This window comes from Rhincodon typus, chromosome 7 (assembly GCF_021869965.1).
Source record: "Rhincodon typus isolate 14 chromosome 7, sRhiTyp1.1, whole genome shotgun sequence".
NCBI classification, from domain to species: domain Eukaryota; kingdom Metazoa; phylum Chordata; class Chondrichthyes; order Orectolobiformes; family Rhincodontidae; genus Rhincodon; species Rhincodon typus.
In genome coordinates this window covers 22888371-22912090 of record NC_063338.1, presented here as the reverse complement: position 1 = coordinate 22912090, position 23720 = coordinate 22888371, and the positions used below count along the sequence as shown (strand labels likewise).

General features: G+C 40.7%; 2 protein-coding genes across 6 annotated transcripts in view; one reads left to right on the top strand and one right to left on the bottom strand.

The window, feature by feature from the left end:
• The window catches only part of LOC109937504 (collagen alpha-3(VI) chain-like), a 747545-nt gene that overhangs the window by 81526 nt on the left and 642299 nt on the right, over nt 1–23720 (top strand). The gene's annotated exons all lie outside the window — the stretch shown is intronic.
• The window catches only part of LOC109916566 (melanophilin-like), a 123790-nt gene continuing 103505 nt past the window's right edge, over nt 3436–23720 (bottom strand). For 2 of the 5 annotated variants that reach the window (XM_048599153.1, XM_048599154.1), the window contains 5 exons: nt 21609–21812; nt 12504–12596; nt 9894–9960; nt 7709–7809; nt 3436–6210 (listed from right to left, as the gene is read on the bottom strand). In XM_048599153.1, coding sequence (XP_048455110.1) covers nt 6184–6210; nt 7709–7809; nt 9894–9960; nt 12504–12596; nt 21609–21812 — 492 coding nt within the window. In that variant the 3' untranslated portion in view covers nt 3436–6183. Of the gene's footprint in view, nt 6211–7708; nt 7810–9893; nt 9961–12503; nt 12597–20786; nt 20958–21608; nt 21813–23720 lie in introns of all 5 variants that reach the window. The other 3 variants (XM_048599157.1, XM_048599155.1, XM_048599156.1) reach the window with 3 other exon arrangements.

The window sequence follows — 23720 nt, the reverse complement described above, 5'->3', positions numbered from 1 at the left end:
TATAGTGATGCAGATGAATCTAAATTGGAGTGACTGAGATTCGAACTAGAATTCCAACAGAAATGAGGAAAGAGAATTGCAGAAAAATGAGAGAGAGGCACAGAAGGGCAAAAGAGGGTGAGACAGGAAAGAAAAAGAGAAAGAAAATGAGAGAGAATGCCAGGAAAGGGTGTTCAAATTGAGAGAGCGCAGGCTGAGATGGGAGAATAACTCTGGTCGAGGAACCTTACCTAGTTCAGAATTAACAGCTGAAGTATTCAAGTATGTCCCTTTTGCCTCTACTATAATGAGGAAGAGGTGGATCCTGTCTTTGTCTCTTTTGTAGGATGAGGACAGCAGTTAAAGTCACAAGTCCAGCAATGGACATCACTGTTACAGAACAGGCTGACAAGGAAAGCTCACAGCACTTCATCTTACCTGAGGCAAGTGTCACTGATTCTGAGGCAGCAATAGGTGCCAGAGGCACGCAGGCAAACATTCCAAATCCTCCAGAAGTGTCATGACCAGAAATTTTGGGAATTTGAATGGTTTAAGCAGTTTTCCTTTGGCCAGTGATTACAGGTACATAATGCTGAGACCACCCGTGAAAATCTTCATTTACGTAATTCACCTTGCAGAGTTAAAAAATTCAGTACCCTTTCCAATCCAGACACATGTATGGAAACAATGAGTAGCAGGTCCCAGTAGCAACAAATCTGGCTGACAGCTGAGCTAACATACAATCTCTGGGAAGCTGAGGTCTGGTAACTATCACAGACTGGAAAGGGAGATCAGAGTGATCTCAGGTAAATGCATTCAAGAAATGCCATTGGCCATTAAAAGAAGATTCTGGATGGGGAAGTGATGGGAAATGACCCCAAATGCGTCCACTTTATGAAGCCAAAGCGTGTAAAAGAAAATTGCTGGTTTCACCATCTCTCAGGAACTCCAGTTGCACAACCAGTATCTGTAGCTTTAAAGGTGGTCTGTGTCATTTCAGGCATGACTGTTGGATCAGAATAGCGGTCAGGAGTTTGGTAAAAGGAACAGCGACCACTGATTGTTTAGAACACCAGAGAGAGAAATCAGCATTCTCTGAAATGCGCGTTGCTTGCAGACCTTGCTGGTGGGTAAGATAAATGATTTTCCAACTGAAAGTATGGAAAGATACAATGGATGATAATAGGGTTCATGGTGAAGAGTGTAGAGATGCCACTAGTTAAAATTGACTTAGAGTGAATTTATTATGGGTCCTGTAGCAGGAAGGGCAGTTCCAAGCTTGCCAATAGAATGACTTGATATTTTATTGGGAAACAATTTGGCTGCCAGCAAGATATTCCCCTCCAACAGTAAACGATAGTTTAGACAAAATGGAAAGGCTGAAGAAAGCCAGCAGCACGCAGGTGGAAGGCTTAGAGTTTCAGCAGCTCCACAGGATACAGCAAACCCCATGAGGTTTGGAGAGGCCCTGGAAGAATCACATGATTTAAATCACTGGGAAGCAGCAGAAAGGCTGGGAACTGAGAGTTACAAAGGCCTGACAGGTGACAAAAAAATCCATGAGGATGGGAGTGGCTCAGGAAGGGCCACTTGAATTAAATAAGGCAAAGGACAGGCTAACAGCATCAGAAAAGTTCAAGACAGATCCAAAGGAGTTAACAGGGCCAGAATTAGGCCATTAGCCATTGAAGAAGGAAAGAAAGGGCCTGGGAAAACAGAGCTGGAGGACTGGCAAACAGATACCTTCTTGGTAAAATTACAGGGGCTACAGTGAAGGTGAATCCACACTTGGTGAAAGAGGCATAGGATGTATAATATTCTAAACATCTATTGATGGCAGTGGTGTTCCAGAGAAATTGAAATAGGTTAAAGGGAAACTATTCTAGTCTTACAGAATGACCTGCTAGCTAGCTGTATTTTGGAGCCTAGTCTCTTCCTTTGAATACTTTATGGAGTCAGTAAGGACTTTCTTAGGGATTTTACCCAAATTTTATGTTTATTTTGCTTCTCCCAGGAGATAATAGAAGATTGAGTGAGGGTTTACATTTTTGCACCCATTGACTTGGGGGGAGAGATTGGATTTGATGAGCAATATGCTCTTTTCTCATGGGGGGGTCTCAGTTCCGAAACTGGAAAGCATTCCACAATCCAGCAGAGACGTTCATCATCAGCACAAACCTTGCCAAAATTAAAATGCACACTTTAATATTTCCATTGAAAACTTTAGCTCTGCACCTAAAATTTTTGAGAGCTGAACGATTCAGAGATTATTTCAAGTTATTTCCTCTTACAGAGCAAACATTCAGGCCAGATTGGTTTCCTGGACTACCACCCTCGAGTGTAGAGGTGTGTTCCAACTTCAAATCTGAAAGGCCCAGAACTAAGTTTCAGACTATGCCCCCTAGCTCTGAACTCCCCAAACAGCAGAATTTCTCTCTATGCACCTTAACACCTTGAAAACTTTGATTAGTGCTACCCTTAACTTTAGAAATTCAGGGAATACAACCTTAATTTGTGTAAGCTGTTCTTATAATTTATCGTTTGAAGTTTAGATATAATTTTAAATATCTACACTGCGCTCCCTTTAAGACCAATATGTACTTGAAATGTGATGGCCAGAACTGCTCAATGCAAGATCTAACCAGGACTATACATAGTTCTAACATAACTCCTACCCCTTTGTAATCCTCTATGTATAAATACCAACATTATATCAACCTTTTTGATTACTTTCTTTATCTGCTTGTCCTTTTTGTTTAATCTATCGCTTCCCTAATTTAATGATTTTATAATGATCTATGCATATAGGCACCAAATTCTTTTTTTAGAACTGTGTCTACAATTTTTCACCATTTAGAAAGTGTTCAGTTCTATCCTTTTTTAGGTCCAAAGTGGATGATCTCACATTTACTTACATTTAAATCTGTTTGCCACAGTTTGTTCCCATTCAATCTATTGATAATCTCTTTGTACCACTTCCAAGTCCATTTTGATATAGCCCGTTCCCTCTCTCCTTGCCTCCCCTCACTTTTGATGGTTTGCATCATCCAAAATAAACTTTGCTTGTCAGTATTTAATTGGCTACATGGGTGATTACTGGTGGTGGTTAGTAATTTACATAAAAAACAAAGACACAGTGATTTTGATGATGGGAAAGTTGTTCAGTTGTACGTAATAACACTTCTGGGTATGATAAAAAAGGGAAAAAAAACTCTTTTAAGTGCTCTTGTAGTGCAATGGTAGTGTTCCTACTTCTGAGCCAGGAGACCCAGGGTCAGAAGTGTGTAAAACAACCCTGAACAGGTTGATATAAAAAAAAGTAATCACTTTGTACCCCTTCCGACTCCATTTTGATTTAGTCCCCTCCCTCACCTTTATGGCTTGCATTGCCTTTAATGGGTTTAGCACCTAAATTAATCAATTGGAAAACATGGGTGATTTACTGGTGGTGGTTAATAGACAACAAAATACCACATAAAAAAAAAAACCACAGGTGTACAAGTATAAGGTGTTGACAAAATACTACAGGTGATTTGGTGATGGGAAAAAAACTGGTCAATGTTGCTAATTTATACTATCTACCCACAATCCATACATTCTGACTTATTCTGCTTGACCAATTTCCTATCCAGGTCAAAAATCTCTCTTTGGTTCCATGAGGTTTAAGTTTAGCCAAGTGTCCCTTATGAGGGTTTTTAATCAAGTACTTTTTGGAAGTCATAATATCCATAGATAATCATTTCTCCACACAAAATATTTGATTATTTTCATCAGCTATCGATACTTTCTAATGAACCTGTATAGAGATGTTACTACACACTTCTGGAGCAGGTAGAAGATGAAGCCAGGGCTCTTGGCTTAGAGGTAGTGACACTGCCACTACATTAGAGCAACAGCCCCTTGCACTAGGTACAGCCTGCCATTAACGGATCTGCTTTGGCTGTCTCTAATCAGCTGACTATTTCAAGGCATTCTGTCTCTTTATCCTTCATTGTATGCAATGAAATTAGGCCCTATTTTGTCATGGTGCTTCAGTCATGGTCCATGGTCCAATTTCTATGCTGGATAGGCACTGGATTGGGTATGGTGTGTGATGTAATCAGACTGTGACATCAACTGTCTCTGAAAATTTCACTGTGCCAGACCAGGGAAAGCATATGTTAGTCATTCTGTAACGAACAATGGTGCAGATGTACAAAAGTCATACTCTTCTCTGGAAATGCTATTCAACGGGCCAGTACTCCAACTTGCGGGTTAAATGCTTTTAATTTACCTCTGTCTGGTAAAGATCGTGGAAGTGTTGTGGTTTATCCCTGGAGGTCTTTTGGTGAGGTAGTGAATCTATTAAGGGACATTAGAAGATTTGCCTACCTATATACACTAAGGACTGGATCTAATGTGGGTGAAGTGTATTTTGCCCTTGGTAAAAGTACTGATGGGAGACCGCCACTATTTCTGCAGAGAAGACCTGATGAAATTCAGCCAGCAAAGTGCTACCTCTGCAATTCAGGACTCCCGGGGCAGCAGTTCCACCCCTGAGAGCTTGCAGGAAATGAGAGATTGGTCAGGAACACATAATAATGCTCTAAGAACTTAACCAGGTATCATTATTGGGTCCCTGAACTCCAGTGAGGGAGGAGGAAAATGGCAGTTTCAGCAAAGCAGTCACTGGTGGGTTGGGGGAATGCGTGCGGGAGTATGTGCCATCATGGGGAGCTGCTGCCAAATGCAACAGGGTTTGGGCTGGGTGGCCTTAGGGAGGCATGGTAGATCCTTGTGATTCCCATTAGATCACTGAGCCACCACTGAATTCTGGTTGCCTCAGTGATTATTTGTGTCCAGTAGCTCTTTAATGAGCCTAACTGACATCCTGCCACAATCGGGTGAGCTGTGCACATTGGCCTCCTCTCACTTTGGACTCAATCATGGAAGGGTTCCCTCCCAATGGCTTAGTCAGCCTTAGTATTGCGTCGTGTGCAACAAGGGTCTGAATTAAATTCCGCCTTGCATTTGCATGAGGTATAGAGGCTGTAGTTCCATCTCAGTCTGCAATATGACCAACATGTAAAGGCTGTGGACAGGGGAAGCTCTGAACATTGGGAAGAGATCTGCATACAGGGGCTCCTTCCCACCACAGGTTTTCTGAGGACACTTCCTGTCAAGCAGCAATGCTTGAGGTGACTTTGATGCAACAAGAAGGTGGTCAAGAACTTTTACCTCCTTGAAGCTGATCTGCAAGCATGGACCAGAGAGAGAATAGCTCTGCCAGTGCTGTAAAGGTCACTGCTGTATTAAACCTCTTATATAACTGGATCATTCCAAGAGAAAGCACGTGTCATAGTGAAAATCTCCCAGTATTTGCCTTTTGCTCAGTTGGAAAAAGGGACAACTGCCTTTAGGAGCTGAGGCTATGCACTGCACATGTTTTCCCCACATCCTGGTTGATGCCCTGTTGAGCATTTAGACAGCCAGCAGTCTGGGTGCCACACAGCTCAACCCTACAATCTGGTAAATGAACAGATGGCACAAAGTTTGTGTGCTGCCTACAGGATCTGACACAGAGAGAAAGGAAATCACTAGCCCCATGCCCAACAATAGGCATTGATTAATTTTTGCTTCTAGATTCAAGTAATTCCCTGAAACAGATATTCAGCTAACTGGTCTACAATTCTATGAAATCTCTCTGTCATCTGAAACAGCAGAGTGACATATACAAATTTCCAATTTAAAGAAACAGAACTGGTTACTGTTTGAAAATCATGCCTTATTTTTTCCAGCGATGGCCACTGACAATGACAGCAATATTATCATTATGTCTCAACCATCATCCCCACTGAGACCATTTACCTCTCAAATTTTAGCAACCGATCTGCACTTGCCACATAAAATTGTCACAAAATAAGCATGAAAATGTAGTAATATGCAAAGCATCAGTGTATCACAACATCATAATTGTAAAGGGCATTACAGCTGATGCAATATGGCAGAATGTACTTGCATACATTTCAATGCAAGGAATATCCATTACTCACAAGAACAATTGTACATAACTCTGCATAAAATAAACATATAACACACAAGCTGGTTGCATTATGTATCATTTAACAAGCTGATTGCTCTTGGAAATGTAGATCTGTATTCTGATTCTGGGAATCATGCTTTTCTAATGCTCTAGCACATAGGTCATTTTGATGGCTTTTTTCTTTAAGGTTGCTTGGTCATGACTGGTTTCTGTATAGCATAAAAACAAAAGTGAAAAATTAAGGAGAACAATCATGAGTAAAAGTAACCGGCCAGTTGGTTATAAATAACAGGTCAGTCCTTACACCCCAAGACTGCAGCATTTCAAAAAGGCAGCTCACTATGACTTTTTTCAGGGTAATTAGAGATGGGCAATAAATGCTGGTCCAGCCAACAACTCCCACATCTTATGAATGAATAAAAGAAAAAGCTATTGCATTTTCCCTTGGGTTTATGAAGACATAATTCTCCATGCTTTTATCCCTGCATATGTCACATCAATGTTTTAAGGACCAAATCTGAGGCTGAGTTTTTGATCCAGCCAGGAGAAATAAGTTACCTTCTCACTACCTTCATAGAAATCTGCTAAAACTACATGCATGATCACAGGTATGAATGACAATAATGGATTTGCAAAATTACCAAAATATATTGCACTTTATTTCTATGTAGCTGGACAAGAAATGTGAAATATACCCAATTAGAGAAGATTACAGATCTGATCCTGATACCCATTAATGCCTCCATGAATTATCATGCCAAATAGTATGTTTATAAAAGAGCTCTATGCACTAAAAAGGCTTTTTAAAAATGTTTGTTGTTTTTCAAATATCACATCTGCCAAATGAAAATGTTTGTTTTTTTCAAATATCAAATCTGCCAAATGATAAATTTTCACTAAAACATGGCCATAAACATTATATTTTTTCTAAAGCTGTCCTCTACACAGCTCACAACAGTTTTATCCAAGGTTACTTATATTTTTATAAAAAGTTACAAAGTTTTATGTTATCCAGTTTGAGAAACATAAGGGTCCAAACTCTCATTCCCTCCTCAGTGTGCAGAGTTAGAATGTTTCCACCCAATATCTACAGTTAGATGAATTAATTTATCTTTTGCTTCACAGATAACAGATAGGCAAACTGATATCTCCCATCATTGTCTCCATCTGATTCCTTGAAGGGGTTGCCATTTTCAAACTTTACTACCAGTAAGCTTCCAGGATAGTGGAATAAAGAACAGTGACAGACTGAAATAGATTGAACATTGCTCCCAAACACTCAGTTCTGAAGTACAAGTGATAGTGATTCGGATTACATGCAACGAGATGGTCTAACTGAGCAGCCTGTTAGCACAAATACCAGCCTACAGAATTGCTGCAACTATCAAAGAATGTGCAATATTCCCTAACTTTCTGTTGAGAACTGCATTCCAAAATATGATCACTTTGATCTCAAAAATATTGTAATGCAGAAGTTCAACTTTTTTGATGAAAGGCAACAAAGGTTGAGATGGCCAAATGCCAACTCTGGTAACATTTGGGAGCTGAACGTGCCATAGGTGGAGGCCCTGAATCACATGGCATTGCAGTTTACTGAGGGTAAGGCCAAAGGGAAAGCAAACCATAAAAACATTCCAAGCTATCTTATAAATTGTATGGTCCTTTTCTTGCATTAGGACCTTCACCAAAGATGGAGACTCAGCATACCCCAAAAACACGGTCCAATCTTCTGCTTTTGTTAGTCGGATTCCGTTGGGTGAGTGATCCTCTGTTTAGTATGTTTCGTTCAAAAGATTCACTCTTGCCAGCTGTAGAAAAGGCATGTTATTACCAAAAACAATGTACAGCTATATATTCCATATTTAAAAAATTCAGCAAACCTAAGCAGGCTGAGACTGTCCTCTGTCATTGAGAGGGCTATAAGGGGTGATGTATAAAGAACTGAAAAAGGTAAAAGGTTTGACAGGTGGATTGGGACAAGGTGTTTTCACTCACGGCAGAGTTCAAAACAGCCATCATCAACATTAAATTGTCACTAAAAATAGAAATTAATAAGTAATTGATCAGCTGTGCCAATGGGCTGAGGAGTGGAGGATAGAGTTTAATTCAGATAAATGAGGTGTTGCAGTTTGGGAAGGCAAACCAGAGCAGGACTTATACACCAAATGGTAAGGTTCTGGGGAGTGTTGCCAAACAAAGAGAACTAGGGGTACAGGTGCATAGTTCCTTGAAAGTGGAGTTGCAGGTAAATAGGGTGGTGAAGGCGGCATTTGGCATGCACTGTGGGATGACCTTAAGATGTTTACAAAATCATGAGGGGCATGAATATGGTGAATAGCCAAGGTTTTTTTTGTAGGATGAGGGAATCAAAAACTAGAGGGCATGGAGTTAAAGTGAGAAGGGAAAGATTTTAAAAAGGACCTGAGGGATAATGCTTTCACACAGAGGGTGGCGCATGAATGGAATGAGCTACCAGAGGAAGTGGTGGAAGCAGGTACAATTACAACATTTAAAAGGCATCTGGATTGGTAAACAAATAGGAAAAGTTTACAGAGAAATGGGTCAAATGCTGGCACATGGGACTAGGTCAGATCGGGATGTCTGGTGGGCGCGGCTGAGTTGGACCGAAGGCTTTGTTTCCATGCTGTATCACTCTATGGCCCAAAAACTCTTATGATCCAAAGACTATAAATTCAGTGGGGAGGTATTGGCATAGTGATAATGTTACTGGACTAGTAATCCAGAATTCTAGATAAGAGACATAGGTTCAAATCCCACTATGTTAGATGGTGAAGTCTGAATTCAATAAATATCTAGCCTAATGATGACCACGTAACCACTTCTGATTGTTGTAAAGACCCATCTGTTTCACTAATGTCCTTCCTGCAGTAGTGTAGGAACAGCAATATAGCTCCAAGTCAGGCACATGCGTGGCTTAGAGGGAATTTGCAGATGGGCATGATCCTGATCATTTCTACTCTTGTCCGTCAAGGTAGTGCAAGCCATGGGTTTGGAAGTTGTGGTTGGAAAAAATTTGGTATGTTGCTGCAGTTCATTACAATTTGTGTGTCTGTGTATATGTGTACGATTAATAACACTACTAATAATGTATGGACTATATTTAGGGGGATGAGTGTTTGTGGGTGGGGTGCCACTTAAGTAGGTTACTTCATCTTGGATGGTGTCAAGCTTCTTGAGTTGCCACAGCTGCATTCATCCAGACAAGTGGAGAGCATTCCATCATACTCCTGACTTGTGCCTTGTAGATGATGGAAAGACTTTAAGGAAGCAAGAAGTGAGTTACTGCCTCTGATCTACTCTTGCAGCCACAGTATTTACATGGCTGGTCCAGTTATGTTTCTGGTCAATGGTAACCTCTGAATATTGCTTGTGGATTCAGCAAAGGTAGGTTGGTGTCAAGAGTGATGGTTAAATTCACTTTTGTTGGAGATAGTCGTTTCCTGATTTTTGTGTGGCAAGATATTGATGTGCCATTTATCACTCCAAGCCTGAATGTTGTTCAGGTGGGTCTGTCCTACTTGAGGAACAGGACGCAACCAGGGAAAGTAATAGAGGAGAATGAGACATTGGCTGTAAGATAGTTTAGTGAGTATGATTGTGTTGTTTGAACAGTTCTGAACAAGAATCAGATCAGATTCAAGATTAGTGGTGTTTCTCTCTCCACAGATGCTGCTAAATCTACTAAGTTTCTCCAACCCTTTCTATTTATCAGTTCTCCAGCATGTGCAGTCTTTGGCTTTGATATAGTTTAGAGCAACTTTGTGGGACATTGAAGACAGGTCTCACTGTATTACCCAACTCATATTCAAATAAAAGTTATCATAAATTCTATTAAAAAAGTGAAATGAAATTGTGACAATTGCTAACTAACTTTTTGATTCCTTATTTCCAGTTGGAATTGAACTTTTTTGACACGGAGGCTGGTGCATCATCATTGCCTGTAAAAGAAAGGTACATTAGTCAAACAAACTGGTCGTAAAATGAATCAACATCCATGCATATCTCTCAACTCAAAGGCTAGCGATTGCTTCTCAGCGCACAAGTAAAGCCTCCATGTATAACATAATTCTGAAGGGTTGTGACAAGATTGTTGATAAATGTGACTGACTGGTGCTTTCCAGAGGCACTCCCTGCATCAATGAGCTGATTTAGGATCTTCACACAAGATGCAATTTAATATTTAGATTTGCAGTTAATGCATTATGAAGAACGAGTAGAGAGAGAATGGCAGGAAATCCTTTCAATACCTCAGGAAAATAAACGACCTGGGGAGGGAGAGGTCTGGGGATTGTGTGTTGTTAACATGGGAATGGCATTTACCTAAATTTAACCTTCACAACAAGCATGTTGGCAGTGGATAGATTGGATGATATTTATTGTAGGAAGACAGAAAGTAAAAAGAAAACATTCTTTAAACTTTAATTGTCCTTTATCATGTACCACAGTACCTTGAGAGAGTGGGGTCCATATCTCGGGGTTGCAGCTTCTTTACAGTAAGCAGGCATACATGTTTGTTAAAAAAAAAATCCTTAGTGACACTTGAGTGCACACACTGAACTCTGTAGTACGTAACTCAAATAAAGTAACTTTGTATTTCAATTTAGTTCAGATTTTTTTTTTCTTGTTCCACCTCCTGCTTTCTCCCTCTCTCTCAGTGGTGATTATCTGCGACTCGCTGTTGCCTTGAGCAACCTTTGCCTTTTTACAATTTAACCTGGGATAGTGTTTGGCAGGTACCACAGCTGGGTCCAATGTTGTTCTCACAAAATATCCAGTCTCCGGCAAATCACACTGACTGCTGATCATGAGTAGGTACTTGAGCTGATTTATTCCCTCCTTAGAATGGAAGCACCAAGTCGTTGGAGCATCTCATCCATCACCTATGACAAGTTTATGTGGAATACACTGGGGATCAAAACTGAAAGTTTGCTGATCTGTTGGCCAGATTGAGTACTTTACTAACCAGCCAAATAAGTACTGTGAGACTTCTAAACCAAATTCGGTTTTCATATAATTCTTATCTGAAGCTGAACTCCAGCCCACTGTCTTCCAGCAAATGTGGCAGTAGCCACCATGTGAGAATGGGGGTCTTGAGACACACCAATTGATGTTTAGCGCAGGGTTAATCGTGAAGGTGCAAACCATCAAACAGAAACACAACACTGCGGATGCTGGGAAATTTGAAGTAAAAACACAAAGTGCTGAAGAAACTCAGCTGGTCTGGCAGTACCTATAGAGGGAGAAACAGAGTTAACATTTTGAGTCTGATATCAGAACGAGAATCATATTGGATTTGAAACGCTAACTGTTTCCCTCCGCAAATGCTGCAAGACCTGCTGAGTTTCTCCACCACTTTCTTTTTCTATTTAAGGTACAAACCGTCATCTGATGAGACAGAAGGCTGCCAAAGAGAAGAGGTAACTTTTCTAATTCTTAAGTTTTATCTTCAAAGTGACAAAATGAAAAACATTTACATATTGTTGATAAGTGGACACCAGCCAATATTTATAACCATGTCATGTACTTAAATGACATTGATATTTCTATGTTTAAAAAAAAATCCGCAGCAAGTTTGAAATCTCACCCATGGACTCTATAAAGATTTATATAGAAATCCTCCCAGCAATTCTAGTTCATAAAATTGGATGAAGTGCATCTCCGTTAATATGCTAACCAGACATAGTGCTTCATGCTTTAACAGGCAGACAAGGACTACAAAAACTGACAAGTTCTGAGTTAAAACACTAAGTTATTTGAAACATGAGATATCATTTTTCTGTTGTTTCCTGCCAAAACAATTATCCACCTACTCCTAAATGTTTAAAGATATTAGAAGGGAAACAAAGGAGATTTTGGCACAGTGGTAATAACACTGGACTAGTAATCTGAAGGCTCAGGCTAATGTTCTGGAGGCACGAGTTCAATTCCCACCAAGGTGGGATTTAAATTCAATTAATAAAATCTGGAATTCAAAGTCTTAGTAATAGTGACCACTGTCAGAAAACTGATAAAATTGAATCCAGATCCACTGTAATCTGGTTGACTCTGCAATGGCTTAACAAAACAGAATAGGCAACAAATGCTGAACTTGCCAGAATAGCTCCAGACACTATGCCATTCTGTATTTCTTTCACGCTTGAACCTTGAGCTTAGGCAGGAGAGTGCCAATGAACAAGCTATTTAATAGAGAGGGTATCACAGAACTGCAATCTTTCCTGAGTTGATGTCTGTCTGCATGCATCATGTAGCTGGGTAATGATCAGGGAGTGTGAATCTACGAACTCAGTAAAAACAGGGACTGAAGTCATGTGCTCATCTTTATTGTAACATCTTGAGCAGCAGAAGCACTTCACAGCAACAGAGCATTCCAATTCATGGACTTGGACTCTGTCTCTCTATAATATAGACAGCATCAGTGATTATAACACATTGAAGTCACACTCCTGCAGACACACACATATACACACACACACACACACACCTGTCCATCTTGCTTCCTTTTGGGCTTATCCTCAGTTGAAACATTCATTCCAGTAGTACTCAGAGCTGCAATCCGGTTTTCTATATCAGAAACCTGCAGTATAAAATCGCACTGACATTTCAAACATCTAACACATTGACTTTTCTCATTTAAAAATACTTACTGGGAGAACAATTCATTTCCATTGGTGCTGCTTGCAGACTTTGTCAATTCTTTAGGGACAGTCACTACATCAGTGAGGAATGTCACACACAAGTAGCAGCCCACAGCAGTATATGACCCTGGAGAAGTGTCTGCAAGCAGCATTCGAAGCTGTGCTAACCAAATGAAGTAAGTATCCCTCTATGCACTGAACCTTTTTGTCTTTGCCCTTTGTTCAGTCCCAAACTCATACAGTACTTTTTGAACAACACATTGGCTGGCATATTGGTCCCATGCTACAACTACTTTACATACATCATCTCTCCTGGTCAATTAGTCAGCTGTGCTGTAGCTTGAATTGTCATTAGGAAACAGCCAAACAGAGAACGAGACAAAAACAGATCAGAATAAGTCCAATCAATAGACACCTATTGATGACGCATCATTACAAATGTATATAACCAGGAAGACACAGTGAGAATGCAAAGCCAGAGTCAGAGTTCATTATCCAGACACTGTAGACTCTTTCTTTAATAAACTGAAGAATACTGAGCAATCCTATAAATTAACATTTCCGCACTCTGGCAGCCACCATACTCATATTATAACAACCATAAAAATGTCAGTCACACACTCTTGATATCTCGGCAAGTTTCTCCACTGATTAGCTCAGCCATACAGACTGATAAAATCTGAGGGTTGATCCTTCAACTATACTGTTTATAGCTGGGGTGCAAGGCGAGGCACCAGATTCACTCTCAGAAGGGAAATATTGGGAACGTTTTCTGTTTCTGTTTATTATCCAGTGGCTTCACTGAACGCATGCACACAATTAGATTCTGCTGTAATTCCCTGTTAGGGCTCACCTATGAACAATGATCACTTCAGCAAGGTCCTGGAAGACGTCTGGTTTGTGTGGAATTGCAATTCAACAAGACAAGCTAATGGAATATAAGAGCAAATCACCGCAGATGCTGGAATCTTTTTGTTTTCAAGGTTAATGGAGCACTATCCTTTATTATGAGACAAACTGCACACAAAAGTAAGGATGATATGCTACAGTTACATAGGGGATGCATGAGACTACATCTTGAATATTTCGTGAAGTTTTGGTCTCCTTATTTAAGGAGTATGAAAATGCACTGCAGCTGATTCAGACGACACTTACTGGATTGATACCTGGAATAAACGTGTTGTTTTATGAGGATTTGTTTTTACTGGAGATTAAACGAGTGAGGTGTGATTTGACTGAAGTGTAGAAGATCCTGAATTGAGAAGGAGGATAAAGAAAGGATGTTTTTCCTTGTGGGTTAATCCAGAACTAGGGGGTAATGTTTTAAAATTAAGGGTCGCCCTTCTGGGACAAGGATCAGGCAAAATATTTCTCTCTCAAGCCAGTGGAATTGGGATTACCAAACATTTTTTAAGATTAAGGTAGACAGATTCATTCATTTGCAAAGGAATAAAAGGTTTTCAGGAGTAGATAAGAAGGTAGAATTCAAGCCACAAACAGATCAGCCATGATCTTACTGAATGGTGCAGCAAGTTTGAGGGACCAAGTGGCTTACTTCTGTTCATATCTCATACGTAAAAGATTCCATTCTGATGTTAGTTCACAGACCTGAAATGTTAATTGTTGGTGCTCTGTTCACAGAGGCCAAACGTTTTCAATATTTTTTGTTTTTACTTAAGAGAGAGAAAAAAATGCAAGAGTGAAAAATCAGAGGAAATAAAAAAAAAATCTAGTTATGGTGGATAATGAAAACAGAACATTCAGAAAATACTCAACAGCAACTCTGGAGAGAAAACCACTAACACTGCAGATAAGTAACTTTCATTGGATCTGGTACTCCATAGCTTTGACGAAAGGTTATCAATTTGAAATGATAACTTTGTTAACCACGGTTCCTGATGCAATCAATGCTAGAGGCACATCAGTGCCATTAGGATCAGAAAAACTGGCTTTGATTTGGTACATATTGAGACAGAGAGATGTTAACGGCACAGAAAAGATACTAGAGGAAAATAAAATTATTAACAGTTTCCAAAGACAGTGTAACCAGTACAGAAGAAAACAGTTGAGTGAAGCCATGTTAACCAGTCAATCAACATGTCATTTGTATAAGACTATAAGACATAGGAGCAGAAGTTAGGTCACTCGGCCCATCGAGTCTGCTCCGCCATTCAATTATGGCTGATAAGTTCCTCTACCCCATTCTTCTGCTTTCTGCCCGTAACCCTTGATCCCCTTAATAATTAAGAACCTATCTATCTCAGTCTTAAATGTACTCAATGACCAGGCCTCCACAGCCTTCTGTGGCAGTGAATTTGTAGATTCCCCACTCTCTGGCTGAAGAAGTTTCTCCTTATCTCTGTTCTAAAAGGTCTTCCCTTTACTCTAAGGCTGTGCCCTCGAGTCCTAGTCTCTCCTACCAATGGAAGCATCTTCCCAACATCCACTCTCTCCAGGCCATTCAGTATTCTATAAGTTTCAATTCGATTCCAACTCATCCTTCTAAACTCTGATGAGTATAGTCCCAGAGTCCTCAAACTTTCCTCATATGTTAAGCTTTCCATTCCTGGGATCATTCTTGTGAACATTCTCTGAACCCGCTCCAGGGCCAATACATCCTTCCTGAGATATGGGGCCCAAAACTGCACACCATACTCCAAATGTGGCCTGACCAGAGCCTTATAAAGCCTAAGCAGTACATCCCTGCTTTTATATTCAAGTTCTCTCAAAATAAATGCCAACATTGCATTTGCCTTCCTGACTACTCACTCAACCTGCAAGTTTACCTTGAGACAATCCTGGACTAGAACTCCCAAATCTCTTTGCACTTCAGATTCTGAATTTTCTCCCCATTTAGAAAATAGTCTATGCTTTTATTCTTCTTACCAAAGTGCATGACCTCACACTTTCCCACGTTTTACTCCATCTGCCACTTCTTTGCCCATTCTCTTAACCTGTCCAAATCCTTCTGTAGCCTCCCCACATCTTCAATACTACCTGTCCCTCTACCTATCTTTGTATCGTCTGCAAACATAGCCAGAATGCCCACAGTTCCTTCATCTAGATCATTAATGTATAAAGTGTAAAGTTGTGGTCCCAGCACTGACCCTTGCGGAACACCACTTGTCACCGGCTGCCATTCTGAGAAAGACCCTTTTATCCCCACTCTCTGCTTTCTGCCAGACAGCCAAGCTTCTATCCATGCCAGCATCTTGCTTCTAACACCATGGGCCCTTATCTTACTCAGCAGCCTCCTGTGTGGCATCTTATCAAAGGCCTTCTTGAAGTCCAGGTAGATAACATCCATTGGCTCTCCTTAGTCTAACCTGCTCGTTACTTCCTCAAAGAATTCAAAAAGATTTGTCAGGCATGACCTCCCCTTGGTGAAACCATGCTGACTTTGGCCTATTTTGCCATACACTTCCAAATATTCAGAAATCTCATCCTTCACAATAGATTCCAAAATCTTACCCATGACTGAGGTTAGGCTAATCGGCCTGTAATTTTCCGTCTTTTGCCTTACTCCCTTTTTAAAAAGGGGTGTCACGTTAGCGATTTTCCAGTCCCCTGGGACCCTCTCTGACTCTAGCAATTCCTGAAAGATCACCACTAACGCTTCCACTATCTCTTCAGCTATCACCTTACGAACTCTGGGGTGTAGTCCATCTGGTCCAGGTGGTTTGTCCACCTTCAGGCCAATCAGTTTTACTAGCACCTTCTCCTTGGTGATGGCCACCATACTTAGCTCTGCCCCCTGACTCTCTTGAATTTTTGGGAGATTACTCATATCTTCCACCATGAAGACTGACGTGAAGTAATTATTCAGTTCCTCAGCCATTTCCTTGTTCCCCACTATTATCTCTTCAGCATCATTTTCCAATGGTCCAATGTCCTCTTTTGCCTCTCTTTTGCCCTTTATATATCTAAAGAAACTTTTACAGTCTTCATTTATATTACTGGCTAGCTTACCCTCATATTTAATCTTCTCTCTCCTTATTTCTTTTTTTGTTGCCCTCTGTTGGTCTTTGTAAGCTTCCCAATCCTCTGGTTTCCCACTGCCCTTCGCCACATTATATGCTTTCTCTTTGCTTTTATGCTATCCCTGACTTCCTTAGTCAGCTATGGTTGTGTCATCCTCCCTGTACCATGCTTCTTTTTCCTAGGGATGAATTTTTGCTGTGTCTCCTGAATTACTCCCAGAAACTCCTGCCATTGCTGTTCCACTGTCTTTCCTGCCTGGCTCTTCTTCCAGTCAATTCTGCCCAGCTCCTCCTTCATAGCTCTGTAGTCGCCTTTATTCAGCTGTACTACCGTTACCTCTGATTCTATCTTCTCCCTCTCAAATTGCACAGCAAATTCTATCATCTTATGATCATTGCGTCCTAAGAGTTCCTTTATCTTAAGCTCCCTTATCAAGTCTGCCTCATTGTGCAACACTAAAATCCAGTATTGCCTGTTCCCTTGTGGGCTCCACCATGAGCTGCTCCAAAAAGCCATCTCGTAGACATTCCACAAACTCCTTTTCTTGCAATCTACCACCAACATGATTTTTCCAGTCCACCTGCATATTGAAATCCTCCACGATCACTGTGACTTTGACTTTCTTACACACCCTTTCTATCCCCAGGTGTATCTTGCGCCCCAACTCCTGACTACTGTTTGGAGGCCTGTACACAACTCCAACTATGGTTTTTTCACCCTTGCGGTTCCTCAATTCTACCCACACAGATTCTACACCATCTGGCCCTACTTCGTTTCTTCCTATTGATTTAATTTCATTTCTTACTAATAAGGCAACCCCACCCCCTTGGCCCACCTGCCTATCTTTTCGATAGGATGTATATCCTTGGATATTTAGATCCCAATCCTGATCCCCTTGCAGCCACGTCTCCGTGATGCCTACCATGTCATACCTGCCAGTTTTGATCTGTGCCACAAGCTCATTTATCCTATTCCTTATACTGCGTGCATTCAGATAGAACACCTTCAGTCCTGTATTAACTCTCCCTCCTCTCATTTTACTTCCTTTTTCCAGTGTTTGACTGCTAGCCCTTTCCAAACACTCTGTCCTATTGGTGTCTGTGCTGGAGACTTTAATAACTTCTCCTGAATTCTCCTTCCCTGTCATTTCTTTCATATTTTTCCACATAGTTGAATCCACCACTACAGATGTTAACCTGCTGCTTTGTTTCCCACTGGGGCAAGTTTCACCATTCCCTTTCCCCCCACTTTCTAGTTTAAAGTCCTGTTGACCAGCCTATTTGCCCTTTTCGCTAGAACATTGGTCCCAGCTCGATTCAGGTGGAGACCATCCCAACGGTACAGATCCCTCCTGTTCCAATACTGACGCCAGTGCCCCATGAAAAGGAACCCCTCTTTCCCGCACCACTCTTTTAGCTACGTGTTTACTTCCCTTATTCTCGTGTCCCTATGCCAATCAGCACGTGCCTCAGGCAGTAATCCGGAGATTATAATCCTCGAGGACCTGTTCTTTAATTTGGTTCCTGGCTCCTGATAATCCCTGAACAGACCCTCTTTCCCAGTCTTGCCTATGTTCGTTCCGACGTCGACCACAACAACTGGATCCTCCCCCTCCCGCTCCAGGATCCTTTCAAGCCAGTCAGAGATATCCCTTACCCTGGCACCGGGCAGGCAACACTCGATGCAGGACTCTTGATCCTACTTACAAAGGATACCATCTATCCCCCTGATTATAGAATCCCCTACAACTACTTGTTTTTTTGCACCCCCCCTCTTGAATGGCCTCCCGTACCATGGTGCAGCGGTCAGTTGGCTCATCCTCCCTGCAGCCCTTTTCCTCATCCACACGGGGAGCAAGTATCTCGTACCTGTTGGACAAGGTCAAGAGCTGAGGCTCCTCTGTTCCAGACTGCAGGATCCCTCTACCTGCCTCGCGTACAGTCACACCCTGCTGTCCCTGGCCACTGACAAAATTTGAAGTACTTAATCTACCAGGTGTGACTGCCTCCTGAAACACAGTGTCCAGATACTTCTCCCCCTCCCGGATGTGCTGCAGTGTTTGAAGCTCAGATTCCAGCTCATTAACTCTGAGCTGAAGTTCCTCGAGCAACCAGCACTTGCTGCAGTTCGCAATGGGATCAGCCAGCTCCCACATCTCTTATGCCAGTGTGGATTTAGTACTCTGTCAGGGCCATCGGCCAGTATGGAGGGAGTCTATTATGAAGTGAAGTCATGAGACAATAACGTATGCCAGAATTTTGGATTGTAATTGAAGAGAAGGGAGGGAGTGAAGATGGATTTCTTGAAGATTTTGGTGATTCATATTCACCTTCAAAGAGACAAAGAAAGAGAGAGAGACATTTACCAAATCTGTATTCATGGACCTAAAGACATTGCAAATGGAAGTGAATTTTAGTTGTGGGCTTTGATCAAATGAGAACTATATAATAGATTTTAGCCATCAGAACTAAAGGTAAAGTGGTCTCATAAGGGAAGCTGAAAGCCTCACAGTAGGGTTTGGTGGTGGTGAGTATTCATAATCTTGAGCGGATGAGGCACTGAAGGTAGACACTATATGGTAAACATGGACAGGTACTGATGCCATCAATGGCAGCAAACCAAACGAGGGACAGTCAGGATTAATCTTAGTGTCCTGGTTGCAGAGCCACCAAATACCTAAATGTTCAGGTTCACAGTCTCTTACCTTTGAGAATGAATGCATCTGCTATGTCAACCAAACATACTAACTTTGGTAACTAACTATGCATAAACCAAGCAGGATTTAACAGACTTATTAGAAAATTACTGTCCACCGGAAGGTAATAGCATTTGTTAATTACAGAGACTTTTTAAAAATGGGATCATGTCTGTCCTCCAATTTCTATTACAAGTATTATACATTAACATTCGTGAACTAAAATTATAAGTGAACTAATTATTGAGGTTGCGTTTATTCGGAATTTACCATATTTTTAAAGGTGTTACATGATCGAATGGACGTTCCTTTTGTACCGTAATTTATCTTCTCACTGTTTTTTTTCCAGGGGACTGACTCATCTAGCATGGTACACTTCAACCAATGGCTCACCAGTGCCTCAGCTAAACTACCTCTCTTTATAAAACAGTCAAGATCGTTACTGCTCACAATACATCTCCGTGACACTGTGTACCTCACCTTCCCTGTATCTATAATGCTTGAACTTCCATAATGCTTTTGCACATTTACTATGTCAAAAAAAGGTATGTAAAAATAAAGCTGCTGCTGTTGATGGCAAGTTGTGCAGTGTCTGTTGAGCTCCAGCACCTTATTTTCTTGTTCTCCAGTCAAAGAAAATGCTATGACAAGGGTTTCCTAACTTTCTTGTAGCAAGTAAAATGGCCTATTTGAATACAACAGATTAAAAGGAAAATCCAGTCTTTAAGGCAAAATTTGCCATTGGTAATATTGAGGATGATACATTTTTCTCTGTTGTTTTGGGGAAAGCAGGAATATTTCAAATTGGCTCAGCTAAATAAATGTGTTAGTATTTTATTGAAATGGTAGACGAAGGAATGCGACTCCCTCACTGAGGTCACTGCTGATAAACAGAAATATAATTTTCTCCTCCCTTTCCACGAGAGAGTGTCCAGCCTCGATTTGTTAACTCCCCAGTGGCATGATTGAAATCAGGAGTTTACGGTGTAAGGAAATGCACTTTCAGAGACCCATCAAGAACTTGATTGTGGTTCTCAATGAAAAAATTTACTCAGTAAACCCTGCCAAAAACATGAAGTTACTAGTATATTTGAACGGGTTGAACATTATTGTCAAGCCTGATCTATCCTCATTCAACATTTCAACAGTGCACTTCCAGCAGAAATCATTGGATAATAATCAATATTGATAACTAGCCTGATTTATTTATTAATTACCTCCTCTGTAATTCAGAGGCAAGTGAAACTAATGACATTTTCTCTTCTACAGTGCCAGCTGAGACCAACTGTACCAGCACAGATCAAAGATCAAACCTGGCAAGCTTTCTGTTCTGTACATGCAATGGGCAGTGTATTCACCAACAAAGCTTTTGGACCTCGGCACCCATCTCTCCTCAGGTTCAACATGCAGCTGCTAAACTATCTTTTAAACCTGACGTGCTTTTACACTGTACCTCGCTTTCAGTGCATTGAACCTGAGCAACTGCTGAAGCCACCTTATCTTCCAGTTCTGAGAGCTCAGAGTCTGTTGTGGTGGTGGTGTAACTCTGTCTGCTTCGTGCTCGCTCCTCCAGGTCCTTCAGCTGCCTTGCCAAGCCGTAATTTGTGCTGGCTGCCATATACACCTACAGGAACACAATGTGCCAAATTACTCCCTTTTTCTATCTACGATAGTACTTCATAAGCTAGAGGCACATGTGACGATCATTGGAAAACTTTCAGGTAGAGACATTGGTTGGTCCAGCTAGAAATATTACTGTTATGTTTCCTATGTGCCATAAGTTTAGGTTGCATCAAATGATTAACCTTCTTTAGTGTGACTTTCAATCTGAAAATAGAAGGCTCATATGGCCCTAATTTCCTTCCCCTCCTGGGCTATAAATTCCCAGTAGTCCTCTTGCTATGTGGTCACTCCATACATCAACCTTGATAATGTGCTGTCAGGTTATGCTTGCACAGAAGGCCCCTCAGTTAAAATTAATCTAAAGTTCTCTTTTTTTAACTTTCCACTGAAAACCACAGCAGAGCTATCTAGACATGGGTTGCAGAATCCAACAGAAGTGTCCCAATTCCTTCTTTCTCCGAGATAAACTAACTTGGCATAGCTGGGCACAGGAGATGCAGTTACTTAAGAACAAAAGTGATGATCAATTCAGACCTTCCGTTTATATAGCCATTATATATGAAAGAATTGTAAGGAAATATGAAGATATCTCCTAAGTACAGGTATTAATATTAAAATGGATTTCTTCTGTGAGGTAGACTGTTGCTCTTACATTTTCCTCAAGTTTTCTGTATGCTTCATCAGCCTCGCTCACACTTAGGTCTTTTTCACTGGCCTTTAGGTGCAAACTGGGATTTCTGAGAGGTTCATTAACTGCGCCATCTACTTCTGCAAAGTCATGCAATGCTTTTTCAGTTGCGTTAATGATCCTTAACGTTTTCGTTGTGATGTCACAAAGAGCCACTGCTGATGAGCGCTGTGAATGCCACATACACAGTAGAAAAAAGTTAGTAAAACAGGCAGGAAGTTAAAAAAAAAGCATGAGTGTAAAGATATCTTAAATTCACTCTGGTTGAGGGATTAAATGTCTTATCAGTAGACTGAATCCAATTTAACTTCTGTCAACATTGCAACATGGCACATTAAGTGTGATTAGATAGAAATTACCATGTTATCATACAAACATTTAACGTGACTGCTTAATGTAGGTTTCCCTCTCTGCTCTCTTGGTGGAGGCTTTAACTCATTTAAGTACACACACAATACCATTTGCAACAAAAATATCTGTATTTAAATAGGAAGTTTCATCCAGAGGGACTATGGTGTAGCTTTTGTGCAAAATGAAGAAAATATCATACCGAACACAGTACAGATTGCTAAGGTTGGGTCCAAAAAACACTGCTGACCTATTGTGGGGACTTTACTCCACATCTAACAGTACTGTAACTAACAAAAATGCCATCAGAGTGTATTTTTCTGATACATTGTAGAAATGGAAAATATTTATATTTCCAGCATTAAGACCCATCATCTAAATTAGTTTACATATGTATAAAGCTTTGAAAGGTATATGAATTTGAAAGGATAAGCTTGTAATTACTCATTAGCAAGAGCACGTAGCATTTTTCAACCGCACTTAGTGATTAGAAAACGTGCTGTTGCTTCTGTAATACACATCTATTTATTTAAAAGGTTTTGCTATTGATTTAGTGGAAGTCAGTGAGGTTCTGCAATGGCATGCTTTAATTATGCCTACAAGCTTACACTTTCATCTGCTTCCCTCTTAATAGGTCACCGTGCTTTCTATAATGGCTGTGCTCTGTGCACCCTGTTCAATCATCTCTTCTCTCTCCACAATCTTTATTGTTCTTGTAATCTTTGTACTGCACTAAAGGTTACATTATATGAAGTATTGAGCTGAAATAAAAGAGTACATTTGGTTCTACTCAGTTAATAAATGTAGGAGTGTTGCCCATGTCTCAACTTGCAACAAGTCTTGTTCACTTCTCACCCCTGTGCTCGCTGACATATATTCGCTTCCAGTCAGGCAATGTTCTGGCTTTAAAATTCTCGTGGTTGTTTATAAATCAGTCTCCCACTCCCTCGCCTAACATTTCCCTTCTGAGTGAGAAGCACAGAATCGGTACAATTGCTAGCTCTGCAAACCTACCTCAGGAAAAACCCAGCGGATTCATGCTGTCCCACCAAAAGGCAGTTACAAGGCTGCTCGGTACAGAGGTGGGCTGAGAGGAAGTCCTGGGAAAGATGATCCAGGTCTTTGTTCTAGTTGTAAAACAAAATTAAAAACAGCCCTCATACCAATCTCACCACCTTCCCCACATGCCCACTTGGTCCATCATACTCTCCATTCCAACCTCTGCTACTCCATCCAATTCCCACGCTCCCCTATTCCCTACACACAAATCTATACTCCTCTACTCAGCCCCAGGACCTTTATAGCCCCCATACCAACTTTGTACCATTCCATTTTACCCTTATTCGCTCAATGCCAACTTGCCTAGTATCCACTATGGGCTAATTTCATGACTCACACATTGATTAAATGAAGTCTTTAAGTGTCTCTTGTCAAATTAATTGTTTTATTAAAAAAAACCACTCTACTTGATAAAAAACCATTTACTGGACAAAGCTTCCTTTAACCTCCTAGAAAATCAAGCATTTATATTCATTATCACACTTTAAAGCCTTTATAAGCACCTGGAACAGTCAATCAGATGGTTATCTGATAGGCACCCAGCTGTGACAATGATAGTGTGTGAACTCAGTTATTCAGCATAAGGCTGTTGTCAGTTGACCTAATGAAATAGCAAGCTCTGTTTCTTAACACTGAAAACAGTTGTGCTTTTCAAATATTTAAAAGGCA